Below are 23299 nucleotides of genomic sequence, written 5' to 3'. Positions count from 1 at the left end.
TTCTAAGATGAATACAAAGTTTACTGATAAAAACCGGTTTTGAAATGGCTGAAATATCAAGAAACAAAGTAAAACAAAGCGATCCTAACAAAAGGCGGGCCCCACGTTTTATTAGGACCTCTTTGATTTTTGATATCTCGGCCATTTCAAAAGTCATTTTCATAAAAAAATCTTTGAATTCCTCTTAGAATTACATGCTCTTTCACATGTCATAAAATGTTTCTCATTATCTCGCAAAAAAAAAAAGAAAGTTGGAAACCCGAAGCTGCATCTCAGCCACAACTATAAGAGTTAAAACATCACGAATAAGTTTTCGATACATCCTGTGACTGTACCTGCTCGTTGTGGTATGATATGGTGCAGGCTAAACATACAACAATAAGTTCTCTACATCACTAAAAATCATCTAAGCATTGGAGGACGCAAGGGTATTTTTGGTGCACCGTTCAATTAAAAAAAGAAAAGAATAAAGGTCACGTGACAAGGATACATTTTCCATATAAGTATAGTCTTGTTGCTGTCCCAGTCTCGTCTCATGATTGTTTGTTTGTTTGTTTGTTTTTGGTGTGTGTGTCTCTTTCTTCCTCTGTCTGTTAGTAAGCTTCCAAGCTTTTTGTTGTCGTTGTTTCACCAATTTTTCATTATTTTTTTTCCACGAGGGGCACACATTCTACACCAATTGTCTTTTCAGCGGGTTCCTTCAATGCAAATTGATATTCCACTTTGATTACTTCAGTTCTTCTTACCATGTATCGTTACTGTAAGGTTTCGAATATTCTTGTTTTCTCCGTTCGATTCACATTGTCTTCTTTAGATTACTTCTGTCACTATAAAGAAAGTGATGTGTACATTATTACCCTTGTCGCAAAATGGAAGGAAACTTGAAACTTGAAACTTGAGGCATCCCCACCTCCCCTTCCCTTGGTATTCAGGATCTGTTTTGTTATGTATTTTACATAATTTATGTTCTTTGTAGTTGCCTGCATGTATATTGTAGTGTAAACTGCCCTGTTGAGACTATACGCCTTGATATCCTGATACATCCATCGCTGGAATCTTCAAAAACCCTTTCTCGACCACCCAAGGTCATCGGCAATAGGAGTGACCGACATTAACATACCACTGCGTTTCAATGAGTTGGCTTGAATATCAGCAGCATCTATAGATCTTGGTATAAGGACTGTAACTGCTTACCACCTGTCTGCGCGGAGGCATAGGATATGAAGCCGATTCCTTGTAATGATATCAGGTAACGTCCTGCTTCATAGCTGGGAAATCCATGAATGTCACAATAAGATGCATTATTCTTTGATTGATATCTATTAAAAACAACATTTTTGGACTACGTTGAATACGATTCAATCGGTATGTCGCCACACTGCAATTAACAATACCTATTCTACACATTACCATTTTTTTTCTTTTTCTCCTTTCGATTTGTGTTCTAGATCTCTCATAAAGCATTATCGCTGACAGCAATTCGATGTCTTTATATGCTGGAATTTCTTTGATTGTAGAAACCAGTTTCATTAAGCATGATCGAAAAGTTCGTAAACGAGAGTGCTCAATGGAATAAATGGAGTTTGCACAAGTCATTTTATGCGGAAGTACTAACACGATGTGAACTGTCATCAGTGTATTTGGCGTATATAAAGTGAGGCGTTTGAGAGAGGTATATAGCGCGGTGAACGTGGGTCCCTTGTGTGTGTAAATGTGAGTGTGTGTGTGTGTATTGTGTGTATAAGCAATAGGGTAAAATGCTGCCGCGAGGAGTGTGCGGACTGGCGTGCACGGGCGTGTTTGTTTAATGGAGAATCGAAATTGCGGCGGCGGAGAATGAATTGGAAGCGACGCCACAACGACCGGCCTCGCTTGCCGGGGCACTTTGCATAGATGCATTCGCGAGGTGGGTCCGAGACCCCTGCTGCGCGACTAATAACGTGTACTTCGCATTGTGTTTCCGCATTGAAAGTATAAACGCCATGCTTAATAATTTCCACGGCTTGCTCTTTTTTTTTTCTTCCATCCTTCCCCTCATTCGTATTTGCTCTCCTCATACAGGCGAGAAATGGCCCAGGCCACATTTAACGCAATGATGGCGATTGTGTGTGTTTGAATTTACAATTTAAAGCGGAGATGAGTCTCGCAGGCTGCAAACATAGAACAATAGTAAATTCTGATAACGACGAATTTCTATCATATAAAGAAAAAGCACTTGGGAATGCCGATGACTTTGGCGACAATCACATTAAACGTTTTAACGGGCCGCGTATACAGCTTTTCGATAATGGGTTGGCGTTGATGTGTGTATACACAAAAACGTACGCATGTTTGTGTTTGTGTGCGTGCGTGCGTGTGCGTGTGTATTAGGTATAAGCAGGGAGGTGTTCCACCTGTCCTCCCTGGTATAAGTACACAGTGAACTCTATTCCACTGGACAAAGTAGCTTTGAAGATTATAGGGAGAGTGAATGCTGAGACAATTAACGATAGGCTTTATCACCTATAACTGAAGAATTGGACTGCTTCTTTGAATCCTCCCCCACCCTTCGATTACGGTATAGGACTTTTTTTTTACACAAGGTGCGGGAAATGTAGGTTTATTTTCGCCTCATTTTATTCCCACACGTGTTGATAATGTCACAACCGACATTCGATCTTTACTGGGGGGAAATGGCATCAATTAACCGTTCTGTGCCATTGTCTTTTGACAGTGTGCACAATATGATATTATACCATGCCAAAATCAACACTCAAAGCACACAAACGGTTAGACAGTTTCTACGTCATGTTTTATATACACAACGTCTTTACCGTAGTAAACAATTAAAGAAACTGCGAGCGAAAAGCAAACACAAACAGAAAACCGAAGCACCTGATGCAGATTAATCAAGTGGGTAGGCCTTACTATTAGCAGCATAGCAGTGAAGAGAAGAGTGATTTTAACTTGCATAGTCATTATGACACTGATATTCCAAATCACATCTAATCCAGCTTACGGTAGTGATGGTAATAGTAGCAATACATAATCTAGGATTGAATACCGGTTAACAATAATCTTTATGATTCCATCATAATATTGAAAACAATCAAGCTTTAATTTATTACCTCCAAGTATTTTGATACCTATCTGGATGATTAAAAGTAAGTAAATAACACCGACAAGAAACTGGAAATAGTATATACTTGTCATTATAACGGTAAAGAACCCCCCCCCCCCCCCGAAAAAGAAAATAATATATTGACATAATTTTATATATCTCGTCGCTGTGGTACATATTTTGAGGCTCAACCATAAGATAGGCCTATGAATTTTCAATTCCATTTTTTTTTCTGGGACATTTATCCAAATTTGATGAAATAAATTATCAAATATGAAACGTTGTGTCGTAATGTTTCTATATAGGCTGTGAATATCATTATCCAAAGCATTCGTTACATTATCTGTTACATTTCTTCATTTTTCAAAATCATTCAAAGAATAAAACAGCACTCTTTGCAGTTATCATGTAAAGTTGGGTTAATATCACTTGCCCTGCATATTGCAGTGATAAAAGAAAATGCACAAAATGTAAGGCAAGTAATGCCCCATGAGTATCAATTGTCAACCATACTTCAAGGTTAGGTATCAGGGCGGAAATGATCAGTCTGTTCGCTGCATATTTTAGATTTAATTAAAGAAAACAAGATGAGAGAATAATTCGAAACTAGAAGCGCAAAATTTGAGAAATGCGATCTCATTCGTGACACCATATCTTTCTCTTTTTTTAATACTATTATTATTTAAGTACGCCATTATATTCACTGGCCCGGTCCGTCATTTGCATTGTTGTTGTTTCTGAAAGATGATGCGTGGCTGATCGCTTGTTCCGGTTCTACTGATGCCATTAGTTTGACACTATTATAGCGCTGCCAGTAATGCCCCCGTTATGTCCTTCTTCCCTTCCTTAATGGTGTAAGTATGCGTATCATATTACCCCCTAGAAAAGAATGTAAGAAACCATCGTTCCGCAGACTTCTCGCAACTCTTGGTCGCGCCACTTTGCGGGGGAAAAACGACGAGGTTTAAAAAAAAAAGAGTAAACACGGGGCCTGTAGCTGCCACCACTCGTTAGCCCACACGCGCGTGGGGAGCAATCGGGCACCCGGCTCGGGTGTCTGCCCGACGATGCTGTGTCACCTCGCGGAAACCCGATATCTGTTTGAATTTCAATGGAATCTATCACGATGCTTTGCCGCGTATACTTAAGGGTGAAGAACGCAGGAGACACGCTCTTCCGAGGCTTCAAGTCCCACGTCCGTTTCTTGCTGTAGGGTTTAAACGGATTATGATAAACCAGGAATAAGGGGATTGTTGACAGACGGGAGTTGATATATCGCGGAGCGTCCTTTAATCCTACGAGCTACAAGAAGACTGTACGTAATATTGCCAAAGAACACCTTAAACGGAATCCAACTACAGACATTAACATATTTAATATTCTTAGAAGGTAAAGCTTTTCTTCTTTTGTTATCATAATTATCATTCTGACTCCCTCCATCTTTCTCTCCGATAAATTTTCCAAACTGGACAGGAAAAAAACCCACTGGCACATAATAAGTACACTTCAATAATGATCACAAAACACACATAAACATCCATGCGCACTAAACGCATCGCGACTTGACAAGTTTAATGAGATTCCGCCCTCTGGTGTTAATTAACAAGCAGGCGTTACTAATTGCTGCAACTATAGTCGATTAGACTCAAGAGTGCACTGGGATTTAGCTGCTCCCCCGATGCCCCGGTGTGGAAACAAAGGATCCCCTACTGTGACACCTCCTTAAAGAATAAAGCATCGCACTAATTCCAGAGTCATCTCAAAAAGAGTTGTGCCTGCGGACCTATGAAACCCTCTTGTCGTAGAGTTGCTCACGTTGTTTACGCTGCTCCGTAGACGTCGTCTACCGTCTCAAAACGCGATCTGGTGACGATGAATGTCGAGGGAAAAGATTGCGCCCGAAACCACCAAAAGACAACAAAAGGAGCAGCGAAATTTTAATGATACCATCTATGGTCTCCTGCCAACGGTACATTAATTAAGAAAAAAAGAAATAGTTGATTCATCTATCTATATTGAATTAATGTGACATTCGGTTCATGCAGACTTATATAAAATGGCACGGAGAGTGATTACATAACAGTGTGAAAAAAGAATCATGCGAGTACTGCAGGAGAAAGGGGAGAATAATGCCAACCCCTCGTGGTTCGCCCAAGGTGACTAGCAATAGTCAGCGAACGGTATCAACCAGGCACATTGTGCCATATATACATGCTTGAATTACTGCTCGTTTGTGGTTGAGAATTTGAAATATTCATCCAACCAGCAGTTCCATTATGTAGTGCGGGTTCTCAAGTTGACGAAAGCAACTCAGTAGTTCCTTTTGATCGCATGTTTGATCCCATGCCTCCATCATACTTTTGTCCTTTTCTCTCCTTTACGACTGCTTGTTTTTAAAAGAACACATTACTCTTTTTTTTAACAGAGCAAAATTAAAGAGAGCAAAATTTTTACATTACTAATTTGAATGCTGCATGCACTTTCTTTTCTAATATTTTTTGATGGCAGAACTGTGTAGGAAACGGGTCAGATGAGGTATTATGTTCTTGCTGGTTAATTTGAGGACAATTCGTTTTGTTTTGTTTTTCCTTCCGCAGCTTGCTGTCAGTGGGAGATGCGTGACACAATACCTAAGTGCTTTGTCGCTTTCCGATTCCCGAGTGCGCTCGTCGTCAAAACTTATTGGAGCGGTTTCAGACTTTTGTTACGCGTTTTTACTGCATACGAATCAATCAGCTTCTTCGAAAGAAAATGCATTCTATGGGCAGAAATCAGGTGGGTGTCAAACAGACAAAAGTCAGTTGTTGTTGTTATTGTCTTTTTATACATTTAGGGCTGAAACTGAAAAACTGAAAAATGATTGTCACTATCAGCGTGATGTGAATGCCTATAGGAAAGAACGGGTAAACCTCGTAGCATACTAACGCTTCGAAGAGGAAACAAATCTGACGACACAAATGGTTGACCTTGACACAAAGCTCCTATATTATGATGATGATCGCTGTAGTCTAAGAAGAATAAAGTGCTTCGTGTTTGGTGTATCCATGGCGTTCAGATTCTCTTGATGGGGAACGACTGAGGCACACTTGGGAAGTGAGTATGAGTAAAACGTAGTGAGGTAATATTTGCATTACTTTTCTCTCTCTGTCTCTCCAATCTCTCCCTTTCTCTCCAATTTCAGTCTCTTGTCTTTGGATTGCAGTATTTAAGGCAATGTTTTAGCCACACCTATTATGATAACACACGGAAGACCGCCGCGCCGGTTCCTTGTCCGCGTGTGCGACATATTGCGCAAATTGTTGAAGATCTGCGTGCCATCGAGTTGACGAACCTCATCACACATCAGGATCAAGGCTCACAGTGAAGGAAGCGAAGGTGACCGATTGTGGGGCTCACACTGCAATAACGAATAATATCATCACGTCTACGTCCATAGAAAAGGTGTATTTCTTCCCACCGCAGATTAACGACAGCAAATGCTGGTGATTGTACAATCGTACCTGACAGTTATGGGAAAAAAAAAAGAGGTGTTCTCTTCAATAATCTCATTTGATTATTTTCAGTGTCCACGTTGTTGTGGTAATCTCGCCTTTTCTTTTCCCCCTCAGTATCTTGGTTTCATTCATCTTTTCAAGGTCACGTGGAGCTGCCGATGCCGAGCACAAAATTCGATTCCATTTTTCCCGCCCGCGTATAGATGGGCGATATAAAGCTAGGAGGAATTGGAAGATGGTGGGGGACAGAGGAGGGGAGGGGCACAGGATTCCCCCCCCCCCATCCTTTGATTGCGCCCTTCTAGCGTCCACATTTACACGTAATTGTATGAAATAATTAAATGAGACAATCTTTGCACGCATTCTTGCGTAACAGAGCCCTGCGTTTCGGCCTCATTGCTCACTCTAACCTATCACCTGGACCAGGGGCATGTTTCGCCTGCAGGTGTCGATCCGGCACGCTCCTGCGTTCTCTTTTTGAAGGTAGAGAAGGAAAGCGACAGGCAGACATACAAACAGACAGACAGACAGACAGACAGACATACAGAGAGTGAGAGGGGAGGGTTTTCTCGAATTTTCTTGTATTAATCTCAATATCATGAGCAGAGAGGAATATCTAGGATTATAAGTAGATGCGTTTATTGGTAGATACAACGTGTCAGCTCGACGGAATGAGTGCGCGTCACGAGACCGACACCCACGAGTCATACAGTCCACGAGTTATACATACCATGAGTCATATAGCCCACGAGTTATACAGCTCACGAGTCATACAGCCCATGAGTTCGACACTAAGCAAACAAAGCCCACGATACCGACGAATTAAGCCCCGTGTTGTACCTGACGAACTCGTGGGCTGTTTTTATCTATAGTGTCGAACTCATGGGCTGTATGATTCGTGAGCTGCATGACTTATGGACCCGTTTTCAATGTCGAACTCGTGGGTTGTATGACTCGTGGGTGTCGGTCTCGTGGGATGACCCCGACGGAATGGCATGAACCACGTTATTGGTTTGCGTTATTCTATAAGCGGGAAGTTCGGCCTAATGAAGGATGAAAGGTCGCCTCGTGACAAAGTCGCTTGCTATGGCCTCTACTTTTTTTGATACTTTACTCTCTCTCTCTCTCTCTCTCTCTCTCTCTCTCTCTCTCCTCTGCCTCTCCCTCAGTCTGTCTGTCTATCTGTCTGTCATTCTGTCTGTCTGTCTGTCTCTCTCTCTCTGTACTATTTTGACAAGCAAAACCTATGTCATGAACTACGGCAGCTTTATGACTGCATGCACTAGCTTTCATTTTTTGGGGGAAAAAACACAATGGACAACAGAACTATGTCTCTGATAGTGACTGTCGCAAAAACTCCTGATGTGACGAACGGGGTCTCGGCATGTATGACGTCGAACATGTATAAATACTCCCTCCTGATGATAGATTACAGCATGCTTCTCTGCACAGGAGTCTGGCATTGGAAACTAACACATACAATATCCAAAAAAAAAAAAAAAAAAAACGGTGGAGGAGAAAGCGAATGAAAGAAGATGCCAAGGCATGCGTGTAACGAATTTGCCTCAAATCATCCGTTGCCTAGGCAACGCGAAGTCAGGTAAAAGTTCAGGTGACCTCTTGTGTATAAAGTGCAGTTAGGTTTTCTCGGAGCTCTGCAATCTCTACGATCGCAGCAGCGACTCGATGGATGTGCTGCAGCGATCAACTGTGAGTTGGGTCTATTCTTCAAGTCTGTTTGTTTTCCCCGGCTATCGCTCGTAACATGACAAAATCGTTTTGTAAGACAATAAACTTATCGACGAATTGCATTTGGGAAGAAAGAATTAACAATCACATATATACGTCATAGGAATCTTGCTGGCGACAGAACAATTCGTTTACATTGAATAAAGGAGTCGATTTGCAGTGTATTTGGAGTACATAATGCAGCCGCAGCCTCTAATCTTGTTCTTCGCGATGTCCAATGTTTCATGTGTACGTTTAGTAGACAAGCACCGTAACAATGGAAGCCTCCACGGCTCCGTATTATCATATACAACTCTCGTGTGTTTTTCCTTTACTTACCTTCTTTTTTAAAGGCATCCATGGTATGACCAAGAGGTTGGCTCGTCATCGCTGGGTTAACGTTGGGGGCGTACCACGGGCCGGATCGGGCCCACTGGCCATTGAGCATGCGCAGTTTATCGAACATATCGCCATGTCCCATGGTCTTCTCAGCTGCAAGATTGCGTAATACCCTGTTAATAGACGACACCTGGAAGGAAGCAGCGAAAAGAGGTCATAGGTCATACGTAATAATCAACATTATCCAGTATCTAGTACTGATCATTTGCTTGAAAGTATATAACCTAGGGTAGAATTTGCTTGTTTGTTTGTTTGTTTGCAGATATTTTCCCGCAGCTATTTCAAAACAAACGTTCATGATAACGATGATATTCACAAATTTAATAGCGAACTGATCAGAATGATCATAAATATACAGATTATACAATTAGAATGAAAGTATTTTATAAAAGCACTTGTTTGTTAAAATGAATTTAATTTCGAGTAATACAGAAAACGAGTCAATCGCGAGCCATTGTTTAAGCGATAGCAGCCGAATGATATTGCGGGTATTTTGTTTTTTGTTTTGTTTTATTTTGTTTTGTTTTGTTTTTTTCTGTTGTTTTGTTTTGTATTTGTTTTTGTTTTTGTTTTTGTCTTTGTCTTTTTTTTTTTTTTGGGGGGGGGGGGGGCGTCTATTTGATCGTTATGGGCTGAACGCCATTTTCACTATTGATACTTTGTCAGGAATTGGATGGTACCATGATGACTTTGTAGGTTTTCTCGCTCATCGTAGCGGTTTTGCTCGTTAATTTTATGGTATTGACAGATGAACATCAAAACGTGGTTTGGATGTTTCGATTCGTGGGATATTAGTTGATTGATTGTTTGTCTTATTTCTTTGATATATGTGATGCCTTGCGATTACGTGTAGCAAAGAAGCTTTTGGATGTTGAATTCTACTGACTTATAATCTTCTTAAACACTTATACCCACACTGAAATGATACTATCAACCAAGAAATTGCGGTCTCATGTTTCGTATATTATTCATTTTTTTCTCTCTCGACCCTCTCTCTGGCGCTCTCTCCCCCTGCGACACATTGTTTGGTCAGTTTGAAAAAGAAAATACATAACGCAATATGAATCGTAAATATATTATAAGATATGGGCATAATATGTACACCGAAGCAGAAGAACTGAGAACATCAATGCATACTTTAAAATGTAGACAGAACAGGATGCAAAAAGAGTGATCCACTAAAAATCAAGGCTTGTAATACGTGTATCACTCAAAACGTAATATTTCACTAAACTTGACTCAAACAGAAAAGTCCCAAATATGCGTGTATGTTGATTACATTTGGTCGATTTCCTACGAACATCGTCTTTGTCACTCTATCATTAAGTTTGAATCATCTTGCAAGTGGCACGTGCTCAGTGTGTATATACATGTTGTGCGGATAAATGCGGTGCATATGCTTCAAGAACAACTGCTGACTCCCTCCAGAAAACATACTAACAAACAAACGAACAAACAGCAGCAAAAACCCATTGCATTATACAGCTTACTGCGTATTTTCGTTCTGTGGTCTTAACCATAAACACTTGGAAAGCAACCCGACAGACTGAGTACATGAACTAGAAAATGAATGTTTGAAAATCAACCACACAATACCGGATACGACGGCATAATAATGCATGCTGTGAGGAGAAATACGACAATAATTCTCATTGAAAGACTATAGATGAGAGAGGGCGCTATAAGCGTATGGTGAGAAGAAAGAGCGCATAAAGCGTTTGCTTTTGCATGCTAAATGAACTTGAAAATAATCAATGAAATGACTTATCATAAAAAGGGAGGATCGATCCCTTTTGTGGTAGTACGTAGTAGTCAGACAGTGCAAAATGTTTTCAACGTAGAGAAAAATCGATACGCCACAGACAATCGAAAACTAACGAGACAAAAGGAGGTTCTTTACGCGTGATATGAGGCATATTTTCCGCTTATTAATTTAGATTTTGTTTTATTGGTCTTCTAATTACATGATGGCGTTCGTTTCTTCTGGGCGGGCGGACGATGGCATAGTCTCGAAAGACAGGAGTAGTATTGTGACAAAGAGTTCGCTTTATTCATCTATAACTGCTGCTAATGCCATTGATTTTCCTTTTCAGACATCGTTTATACATCGTCATAATGGTAATATCTTTATTTTCCCATTACGGCCAAGGCCTTGTAAGAACAAAAAGCGTACTGCTGCAAAATGTATTTCTCCTTTCGAATTTCGTAAAACAACTCTGTACACCCGGGTCCATTATAAAATTTCCTATACATATCTGCACTGTCTGCAGGAGGTCCAGTCAAACTCATTTTCCGTAATCGTCGATAAGAAAGATATATATAATTTATAAATTACCCCCTCCCCCGAAAGTATCGTGCTATTCCTAGCAACAGGGCATTTTGTATCTGTCTGAAGGAAACAGACGGGGAACGTCGTGGTACCGTGTAGTGGAACCGCACAAACAAAAATACTGGATTTCTATTCACCACGAAAAAAGAGGGCTTCTGAGATATCGTTAACGCGTTTGTTTATTCAATGCATAATAAGCGTAGACGGGAAGGCGCGGCGTTCCATACTATAAGAACCGCCATCTAGACTCATTATCCCAGGCTGTTTATCGATTTCTATGTTATTCTAATGCGTCATATGAGGTTGATGTTTTTGGAACGGTAGTCTGGATTTCTATGGCAGAGCAGATGGTAACTGAACTCGCCTTCACGATCCAATCTTCTTTCCCTACCATTTTGCGTCCCCGCAGTTTCTTTCGGACGCAGCATGCACGCAGAGGTAAAAAAATAAAAATAAAAAAAAAGGATAAGGGAGAAAAAATGGGAGGGAAAAAGGCAACTAAAAGGCTTTAGAGATTGTTATGGTTTTGTTGGCGAGAGCCGAACCACCGAGGATGATGTTTTTACTACTATCTAGCTCGCGCGGTCTAGACGACGGGAGACGGAGTGGCAGCTCGGTGTCTCGCCGAAAAGTCTGGCGGGGAGTATTCCCCCGTGTACGGACGGAGTCAGACTGGAGGGACGGCGAAAAAACAGCATTTTCGTCATGATAGAATAGATGCCTTTTACCCCTCCTATAAAAAAAAAAAAGAAAGAAGAAAAAAATCCATTTTCGAGTTCTTTCCTTGTATATGACAGAGCAGACCGGATTTCCATCTTTTGTCATGTTCTCTTCGATCAATACTTTCTTTTAACATGTTCAAGGTTCTGCGAACAGATCACAACTTACAACACATGAATACACCAACACATGGACTGTAGCTGACAAGTGCAATATTTTAGACGTAATAATGCATGTACATGCACGTATACATACATATTGATATCTATATAGCATATAAACAACTTTGAATGTAATCATGCCTAAATCTGTTTGTGTTGGTGAAGTGAAATTCTTTGCTTGATACATGAAATAAACGCACTCATATTAATGATAATATTAATGATACCAATTTAATAACAATGGCATAATCACGAATCATCGTGACATTCACTGTGCTCACGCTTTCCATTACTTGATTGATTGTGGTGGTAAAATGCTAGGTCCGTCTCCCGGTTGGTTATAATAAATGCAATATCATTTTCATTTTCATTGTGTGTTTTTTTTTTTCATTTTCCTTTATTTCGTGTGAATTATCGCTACTCTCTTCGTGTGATATGTCATTTGGATCAAAACCAGACTTGACCACGGACGTTACGTAATCTATAAATCCCTATTTTGTGAACATCATCTTCTAAATCTTTCGCAAACTTTGTATGTAAATTTTACTGTACCAGGAGAGAACATGACGGTTTGCAAAAATAAGAATAATGATTTGGAATAGTAATTAAAGATAGGGATAATTCCTGTAATAACGATAATAATTTGTAATAGTAATTAAAGATAGGGATAATTCTTGTAATAACAATAAAAGATAGCTAAAGAAAAGACAAATTGAACAAAAGAGAAGACAACATTACACCCTGAAAGGGAAAAAAAAAAACTATACCAATTATTGTAACGTCTCTATGGGTATAGTTTTGGTTGAGATGGGGCTTCAGGTTTTCAACTCTTTTTTTTTGGGGGGGGGTGAGATGAGAAACCTCTTATGATATATAATGAAAAAGCATATAATTCTAAGAGGAATTCAAAGTTTACTTGCTGAAAATTGGTTTTAAAATTTCTGAGATATTCGTATCAAAGTGATCTTTATAGAATGTGGGAAACACTTTTTATCAAGATGTTTTACATTGTTAATGGATATCTCAGCCATTTAAAAACTTATTTTCATCAAATAAAATTTGAATTTCTCTTAGAATAGTGTGCTCTTTAACATTTCATAGAGTGGTTTGTTATCATCTCGCGAAAAGTTAAAACCTCAATCCTCAACTCAGGCAATGCTATTCCGTCCCTTTAATCATGTTTTGAACACTAACATGGCATTATCAGCGACTAATTCCAAGTGCTAAGTTTTCGTATAACAAGCTTGAAAAAATACAACAATCAGAATGTTTCAACGCGCACCATTTCACTCATTTGAACTCTGAGAGAGTATTTTCTTTCACAGTCTGTACGAAAGCGTGTAAATGAGGTGCCTAGGTAATTGATCGCTCAACAAGTTCTTACAATGGCCGAATATTTTACAGATGACATGATCCATGTTGGTTTATTGGTGTGTGGCAAAACGTCCGAGTGGAAAAACCTTATAAGCGTTTACTCAGCCAAATATGCTTGTCGCATTTGGAAAGGCCCGGTCTATAAAATGAGTCGATATATATCAGCCAATTCCTGTCAGCAAACTGAAAACCACTTTCATTTCAAGAAAATGGCAGTCTGTTTACAACAGTATCGAGATCATTCCACACAATACTATGCACACACTCTAAAATTGTGTAGACCATGTCTAATCTGAAGAAAATGATGATGAAAACCCGAATTATGATCATAATGATAATAACGATAGTTCTGTTGTTGACGGATGTAGTGGTTATTGCAGTAGTAGTAGTAGTAGTAATAGTAGTAGTTGTATGACAATAGTAATGATATTGAAAATGGGTTTCTGCCAAAAGTAACAAGTCAAAAGAATATAAAAAGAATAGCAATGACAAAATTAACGTAGACAACGTTGAAAACTTGAAGCAATCTGCCCTTATGTTATGGAGTATTATCATCAGAAACCTGCAGTATATCAGATGTTCCACTAAATGGTAACATCCATTACCACGACTCGGTCAATTTGGTTAAAGGGGAAATCCAGTCCAAAATCAGTTAGTCTGATAAAAAAAAGAGCAAAATCTTACGAGTGCAATGGTAAAGATTTAACTGAAATCCGATGAAAAATAAGGAAGTTATGAAATTTTGAAGTTTGCCAATTTCTGCAAAACAGTTCTTGTACAGCGGATATGAATATGCAAATGAGTGAGCTGACCGTGTCATAACCTCACAATTCTCCATTGAGAGTGTACAAAAAGAAAATGATGAAATTTCAATCTATCGATGTCATTGAAGTCTAAAACATGATGTTTTTCCTGGTTGAATAACTTTAAAATAGTGATCAGTTAGATATATCAGGATTTTGAGCCTCGGGCATAATTGCGTTTGAATGAAAAACTGAAAAATTCAAAACGTTATGTACAAACTATAAGACAACTTGTGAGGTGATGACATGCTCACTTTGCCATTTGCATATTCATATTGACCGTTCAAGAACTGTTTCCTCAAAAATCAGCAAAAATTCAAAATGTCACAACTTCCTTATTTTTCATCTGATTTCGATCAAACTTTTACCGTTTAACTCGTAGTATTTTACTCTTTCTTATCAGACTAACTTATATTTGGACTGGAGTTACCCTTTAACCAATGTGTGAATTAACAATACACAGTTCTAAGCGCGGGTTTTATAGATTATATATGTGTAATAAGCTTACTGAACTAATTCATAAAATCGAAGATAATGTATTACTCAAAAGAACTGCAAAAGACAATGCGGTATGAATTCAACCTGGGAAGTAATAGGTAAAATGATAAAGAAACTGATTATGTGACAAAACTTATCATATAAATATGAATGATAAAGTATTCAAGAAAAAAAATCCCTCTGATATTTCGAAATAACTGAAATAGTTGGGTTTTTTTCCTCTCCATTGGAGCGGATTTAGTTTCAAAGATAGGTAGTAATAATTAAGTTTTACTAAATCTTTATCATGTTCATCAACAAAAGCAATATCTTTTAATACAACACAAACTAATCAACTTTTAAATCATTCAATCTACGTTATAAGACTTCAACTGGATATGATAGATTCAAAATGAAATTACTCACTTATATATAGTTTATTCAAATGCATCTCCTTCAAAATATACATGTATATCCAATATGTCTTTATCGTTTGGAAAAAAAATGCCTAAATTTATTAAAGATTGAAAAATGATATCAATATATAGAAATAAGTCAAAAATGGTAGCAAATTATCGCCCTTTCTCATAACTTCCCGTTATTTTAAATGTTTTAGTAAGGAGTGTATATATATATATATATATATATATATATATATATATATTAAGAGATTATGCTCGTTTTTGACAGTAACATCCTTAATCAATCTCAGTTTGGATTCAAGGAAAGTTGTTTAACCATTTTGCCATTGTGCAGTTTTAATATATAGATAATGTTACAAAACAACTTTCACAAAAAAAAAAAGATCATGTAATTGCCATTAAGATGGATTTACGCAAGGCCTTAAAACAGTTCTTTATAATCTTAGATAATGATGTTATGCGAAGCTTTGGTGACTCTTGATTTAAAAACTTATATATTTGATAGGCAACATTTTTTTTTTTTTTTTGTGCGTACAAGATTACGAGTTATCCATGTCAAATATCCAATGTGGAGTCCCCCAAGGCACGATATTTGGCCCCATGCTTTTTATGTAAATGATATAATAAATTCGTCGATTTTGGTTTTGTTTTTGCTTGCGGATGGCAATACTCTTTTAGCTTCCCATAAGAATAGTCACAACCTGATTCGAATATCAAAATTCAGAATAACAGAAAATGTCATCTTGGTTTTGTTGTAATAAATTATCGCTGAATATTCGGTCAAACAAATTCCGTGCATTTTCAGACTACATACGCCAATGCTATTCTGCAAATTGTTCATGACACACATATTAATTGATTAGATAAAATATATAATATTGCATTTGTATGATTTAGGTTTGACATTCATTTATTGTGGATTTATCATATAACCAATTCAATCATATCGTCACAATTAGCTTAACAAATTGCATGCTGTGTGCAGCGTAAACATATTTTGCATTAAAAATATCTTGTAATGCTTTATAACACTTCCTTGCTATCTTACCTCAAACACTGCAATCTCATGATTGTGGAAATTGTGGTATATCCAAATTGAAAAGAAATGTTCAAAAGCTGTGAGAATTTGTATAAATTTAACTTATATACAATACATCCTGATCGTTTATTTTATCGATCAAAAAGTCTTCAAATCAGATTTATTAACGATTTTCAAACAGTAACATTTATTTCAAAGTACACTAAATATATGTTACTTAAAGTTTTTAATGATTATTTTTCATAAAACAAGACACATTTACCCATCTTACCCGTATATGCAATGATATTCACCTACAGAATCCACAAATCCGGTTGGCTCATAAACCTTTTTTATAAGACATTATGGATCTGATGCATGGAATGCTCTCCTTAAACATCTCAGGCAGTTTACATTTTTAATAAACCTTTTTAAAAGAACATTAGAATTATTAATAACAGATACATGTAGAAAGATAATTTACTGTCTTTGAATTAATATGAATGAACATATAAGAATATATATATTGAAAAGTAGAATATAAATTGTTTACTACATCAATAGTACGGTTATTTTATGTCTCTGTAACTATAAACATATTTTTTATTAAATTGAAATCGAGTCTGGCTATTCGTGACTACCTCCCTCTCCCTCTGTTATGTTTTGTTTTGTTTTGTTATAATATGTAGCGAGTAAATCCTTGAGAATAGACTGTTTTCCAGTCGCTTTGTCAGGAAAGGGTTGTCATCTTGTTAAATATCTTTACGTATAAACGGTGTATCATGACGACACCTGATTGATTTTGTGTTAACACTTGATATTCCTTATGAAATGCTCTTTAACCAAAATCGATGTTAACCCTCGCTTGAATGATAGCAATGAGTAGAGGCGGAGAAACCAATGGGAGATTAACACGTTAACGACATATTACTTATTCTAATAATCAAACATATATCAAATTAACATCATATCTTTAAGCTTTTTTTTTTCAAAGTCTGAATTGATTAACATAATTCAAGGTTGCATAATATTGATAAGGTTGTATTAACATTCAAATAGTATATATTGTCGGCAAACCACACACGGATGCACAATTCTTACTAATATTCCTGAGTCAAGATAATACAATTTCTTCTCTGTCGTCTACAACCTGTAGGGATGTAAACAGCAAAGAGTTCACATCATTTGACAATATCAAATGAACATCAAGTTAACCTCAAAGTTACGTACTCGCATGTGGTCTAAACGTGTGTATATGATGTCAGTGTATGGGTATTCGGCCTACAAACTTTCAAATCGTACAATACGACTTAAGAAGTTTGCGTTCCAAAAATAGAAGAACACTCTATCAGGGAACGCGTTAGACTTCACCATGAGAGTTACAAAGTAATGGGCCACAAGTATATCTCAATATGGCATGGGCTTAGCTCTCAAGGGTATTCACAAACATTCAGGGCTGTCACTACGGATCTATGATTTGCCTTTACTTGCTTCCGCATACATGTGGTTTTTACAATAACTTGGTGACTTTTTACCAGACTGTATTAGGATCATATTTTTTAGTTAAAGTAGTAGAAGTTTTTGTTTGTTTGTTTTGTTTTGCTTTTTTTTTTACTCCCTTCTTTGTTTGCTTTATTTTGTTTTTCGACCTTACTGTCTTTGTTGGGGTTTGTTGTCGCCTGGCAAGTTTCAAGCACTATCATGCCCCTCAATCCAACAGACTTGGGGTAGTTTGTGCGGCGAAAATTATGGTATTATTATCATTGAATTGAAAGCTTTGAAGTTTACTCCTTATCCTCTATTTGGGATATAGTGGATTGAACTGGTCACTTATGATATATCTATATATATATATATATATATATATATATATATATATATATATATATAATCATATATATTATGTTTATAATTGCAAGAAACAAACCAGTAACGAGAATTGCCGATTTAAATGCCTAACAATGTGTTGTCCATTGAGCTATAAAATGAATAATATCTTTTGCTGATTGAAACATGAAATAGCAACCCATGGCCTAAGTGACCAAAATAGGAGTCAATTAGAATGAATTGTTTTAGTCTATTTTTTGATCTACTTATGCATTCAATGATAGATATCTATTAGTTAGAACGACGAGGCATCAATGTTTCGCATAAATGTGTTTTCTAGCATACCATGGGTTACTGTGCTCTATACATTCGGAGACGCCAAACAAAGATGTTATCATCTTATGTTATTTCTAGAATGCTGCTCCCTGAAAGAAAAACCTCACGAGATGACAACAACAAGTCCATGTCGTTTACGTAGCGGCACGAGACTGGCAACTGAATACGTCCAGTACAGCAGCAGCTATACGGTAACGTCTATGGGATTTTTAATTGATCTGGAGCGGCGTCGGGGCTTCGCCGTACTTGGGTGGACGTGACCATGGAATGTGTCAACTTGTACACCTCAGTATTTTATCGGTCTGTTCGTTCGAAGTATGTGCATTGTGTCTTCAAAGCATGTGCTTGTGTATGGTGTGTGTGCGTGTGTGTGTTTGTGTGGACGGAGGTATACGTGTGTTCGAGTGTGTGGATGTGTGTGCGTGTACATGTGTCTTGTGTATGGATGTGTATGTCTGTGTGCATGCGTTTTGTTTGTGTACACAGAAATTGTGGTATGCAGGCTTACCATTTGTATGTTGGCATCATTATATTTATGCCCATTGACAATATTGCACTGAGAGACACCAAAAGCAATTCAAGCAAAAACATAGGCAAGAGTTGAAACGTGCACCAGTTGACTTGAAACAACCCGTTCGTTGTGGATGACTCTGTTTTTGTCCAACTAACGGTTGGGATAGCGAATGTAGATAAATGGATGTCCTATAGGACATCCTATATGACATCCATTTATTAAAGGGATCGTACCGTTTTGGTTGAGACCTAATTTCAGGTTTCTAACATTTTTGATGATATAATGAGTAACCTCTTATGAAATATGAAAGAGCATGTAATTCCATGAGGAATTTAACGTTTATTTGATGAAAATTGATTTTGAAATGGCTGAGATACCCCCCCCCCCCCAAAAAAAAGCGACTCTAATAAAGTGTGGGACCCACACTTTATTACGATCGCTTTGTTTTACTTTGTTTTTGGATGATTCAGTCATTCATTTTCATCAAATAAACTTTGAATTCCTGTTAAAATGGTATGCTCTGTACGACATCATAAGTGTTTTCTGGGTATCTCGCAAAAAGTTAAAAGCCTAATTCTCATGTCCACCAATACTGTGGACTATCCCTTTAACATGCGCTATAGGACATCCATTTCTCTACATTCGTTATTCCCCTCAAAAACCGAGTATTTTCTGTCGTAAATCCCCCTCCCATTTTAAAGATATTGTTTACCAATGGGAGGGGTGATTAAAAAAAAAATCAAGTTATCACATTTGATGTATATAATGTGTAGGTCAGTTGTATCACAAAACATCCAATCATATCAAAATTCTGCAATAAAGCCTAAATATAAGGAGATATCACTATTTTTCTTAATGATCCATAACTGTAGACGGCTTATTCTCGAAAAAATATATATATTTTTTTAATCATTGTTAACATTTCGTATATTTAACAATATTACTTAACATTGATTATACTGATTAACATTTTTTATTGGTTGTTTCTATCCCTAACTCACATTTAAGAACTGTTTTGAAGCACTAGAGCTGTATTTTTGTTTCATGAGCAAACATGGCAAATGGTAGAGAATGCCTCTAAGTGACCATGGCGCAATTTATTCTGTGTTTTCTGAAACTGAAAGTTTCCCAGAGTGAAGAATAACTGCAGGGCTCTTCTTCAACGAAATTGATGTATAATTGCTGTCACGTTTTCATGTTTGTTTTTTCATGATGCTTTCTGATTTATACCTTTGAACTCATGTTGAATTATGTGATGCCTGATTTAATTCTACTGCAGCTCATTCGAGCATTTACAATAACAAATCTAAACCAACATTTTAACGAAAAAAAATCTTTGATTCATTGAAATTCAGCGTATTTTATCGCGAAGTTGTCATGAGAGCTGGTGGGAAGATTGTCAACAGTTTAAACAGAAAGCTGCTTGGACGGGAACAGAATGTCAAAAAGGAAAACTCACTTCCCGATTTCCTGTATTTTTATTGGTTCTACTTTTTTTTTTCAAGTCTGGGTGGTCAAACTTGATCGTGTCTTAATGCACTACCTTACCTATACATTGCACCCATGCACTATAATTCCCTTCTTAGGGCTCAATCATCATCTATTTTGCCATTCAGAATTAACGGTATTAACAAATATCCACATCCCGGCGTGTCAGAATATAAATAAGAAAAGGTAAATATTTCCCAATAAGTGTCTGAATAATTCTCATAAAGGTTGGAAACTCCATTTCCCAATGTCTACTGAATTACCCATTACTCAATACAACGTTTAATAATCCTTTAATTATGACTTTTGTTTAAAGTTTTTTACCTAATTATGCATGACAATTCAAGGCTTTGATGTGAATATTTGCAATATGTTCATAAAATGACGATGTGTAAGATTGTTTGAAATTGTTTCTTGGATATGAAAATGAATAAAACGAAACGAAATGAGGGTTCCCCTTATACTGCATGTTTGTCTGTAAAGGGTGATCGGATTGTACTTGTGTATGCAACTTTATCGCTTTACGAAATATACGACGAAGCCAGCGAAAGCAATTATGATGATGGCGTCGATGATGATGACGAAGATGATAAAGTGGTGATTACTATAACCAACGAAAATGAACTAGAGAAAACCTCTGTTATCGAGTAAACTGGAAGGCGTGAATTCCAATAAGCACTAGGATCTACATATCTCACATGTGAGCTATGAAAGCGAGGCGGTAACAATAGAAATCTAGCGCTCTACCCACGTTTTCTGATTGTCAAAAACGAATAAAGTGACCGTGTAGCGTGCACAGTTTTCTCTCAAACCATATCAAAAAAAAAATCGGAAAGAAAATGTGTGTATGGGTAGCCTTTAAAACGTTGTGAAATAAACTTCAAGCTCAATAGAAACGTGCTAATAAAAAGCCGGCTTGTACGTGTTTCTTTTTCTCTTTTCTTTCTAGCCGCGTAGTGAATGATTTCGCATAAGATATTTCACAGTCCACCACTCGCTATTATGATGCTCTCTTTCTTTCTCTTTGTATCACTCTACTTCAATCTTTTCTCTCTGTCTCTTTCTCTCTTCTTCTTCATCTTCATCTGTCTTGCTCTCCCTCACCATTCTCTCTTTCTATCTCTATGTCTATCTTTATTTATCTATCTATGCATGTATATAATATATAAACACGCTGATAAAACATGCACTTTGAAATATCCTGCCTTTAATCGATACAACCAACTGACAACATCTGATATTATGTAGGACCTATATTGCAATATAAAAGCTATTACTACATATACATAGATAACACACAGGTCCCTTTAATAATAGTTATAATAATAATAATAATAATAATAATAATAATAATAATAATAATAATAATAATAACAGAGAGACTCTTATAAAGCGCTCATTCCACCTTAAAAGATACTCATGGCGCTGTAGAACAGAGTACATAATGTATCACGTTACTACAACATTATCAATTTTTATCAATTGACATCTGAATATTTTCATACAGTGCATCTATCTCTCCTTTCTAGACTCCTCTCCTGTCTGTCTGTTTGTCTGTCTGTCTATCTGTCTCTCTCTCTCTGTATGTATTTTTTTCTCTTGCACCATCAAAAAATACAACCATTTCGATCTCTGTGCTCAGCATTAATAAAGTTCACGTAAACAGGGGAACTTTTCTGAGTATTGTTGTTCGAAAAGAGTTCAGCATATCTAAGTTGGAAATTGAGAGGAATAAGAAAAAAATGGGGAAGTGGTGTGTGTGGCATTGTTCAGCAATGTATAGAGAGGGAGAGGAAGCATACTACAATGGGGTTAGCCCTTTTTCACCCCCCTCTTTCTATTCCATGCCAAACACGGGTAGGGTACGGGCAGCGAGCACCGTCGGAGGGGCTGGATGGAACACTCCCCGCGGGGCCGAGAGCGGCACGACAAGAGAGCAATTATGCGGGTGACTAGCCCGTGAGAATGGAGCCGACGGCCCGGTGGTGATCGGCGTGTTGGATTTGACAAACGCTCCTGACCTTGAAGGTTGTAAAGAAAGAAAACACCCAGACCTTGCCCAGGTTAGCTTGCACTTTTTTGACGAGTCCCACACCCATGACCCAGCAAAGCCGCTCGTTGTATCTATCCCTCTTCCTTGTGTCCTATTGAAATCTTAAGTCCTACACAATGAAAGGAGGGGGAAAATGAAGGAAACTCTGGTAAGCATAGCTAAAGAACGCGCAATTTTATACAGTGCAGAACTATTGCTGAGAACATCGAGGGGAACCCCAAAAGTCTGATACATGTACTGAAGAGATGTGTTTGAATCTCTGCGGTAGTTTTGGGGTAAAAGTGCTTGGATGTTCACTCTTAAACGACGAGCTGATGTAAATTGTGACAAGAATGATTTAATCATTTGATCTGATCATCCTTTTACGAAACTCCCTCTAGAATTTGGGTGGGTTTAATCGTGTTTACGTTTATATTCTTACCGCTATTTTCAGTATGAAAGAAAAGGAAGGAAAAGCGCGATAAAAACCACAGACCACTGATGAGAAAGGGAAACGAATTTTGGCCAGGCGACGCTTTCGCGGAATCCAAAAACCGCCAGCGGCAAAAACGGCCTCGCACTCTGACGACGTATTTTTCATGTCGATCGGCACCACGACAACATACACATCGGTGACCTATTCACCTTTCACGTGTATAATATGACACAAAAATAAGGTGTAGTTCAGAGGCGCAACAGATTTGGGCAATTGATAATCCATTGTTTCATTCAAAGTTTGGTCAGAACAATGAAGCAGGGTTCCGGTGTCCGGACAAATATCTTCGCCGGGTAAACTCAGACGGCATATCGCTGTAAATGACTGTAAATCACAGACGGAAAAAAACAAAGTTGTCGTTAGCTTTTGCACAAAATTATTTCCTCTTCCAAGCTCCCCCTCCCCCTTGTTTCTTCGTCTACTGCTGATAGGATATTTGCATGTTATGTTCACGTTAATATACTTATTCAAAAACTGATCCTTCACCACGATACCTTTATAAAGGTGAAGAGTCGAATCCCAGAAAAATACAAACTAAAATATATTTGCTAAAACGCAGTTTTAGAAAAAAAAGTTTTGAA

The 23299-nt window shown here is 37.7% G+C and overlaps 1 protein-coding gene across 1 annotated transcript in view; it reads right to left on the bottom strand.

Annotated features, from left to right (window-relative positions):
* The window catches only part of LOC139741975 (paired box protein Pax-6-like), an 86086-nt gene that overhangs the window by 39961 nt on the left and 22826 nt on the right, over window positions 1-23299 (bottom strand). Inside the window, exon 3 of the mRNA XM_071652539.1 lies at window positions 8662-8851. Coding sequence (XP_071508640.1) covers window positions 8662-8851 — 190 coding nt within the window. The remainder of the gene's footprint in view (window positions 1-8661; window positions 8852-23299) is intronic.

This window comes from Diadema antillarum, unplaced genomic scaffold (genome assembly GCF_040938485.1).
Source record: "Diadema antillarum isolate AM-2024a unplaced genomic scaffold, OU_Dant_1.0 seq00000968_RagTag, whole genome shotgun sequence".
In the NCBI taxonomy this organism is placed as follows: domain Eukaryota; kingdom Metazoa; phylum Echinodermata; class Echinoidea; order Diadematoida; family Diadematidae; genus Diadema; species Diadema antillarum.
Note: the sequence above shows the minus strand (reverse complement) of the source record. Positions and strands in the feature narration are given on the sequence as shown.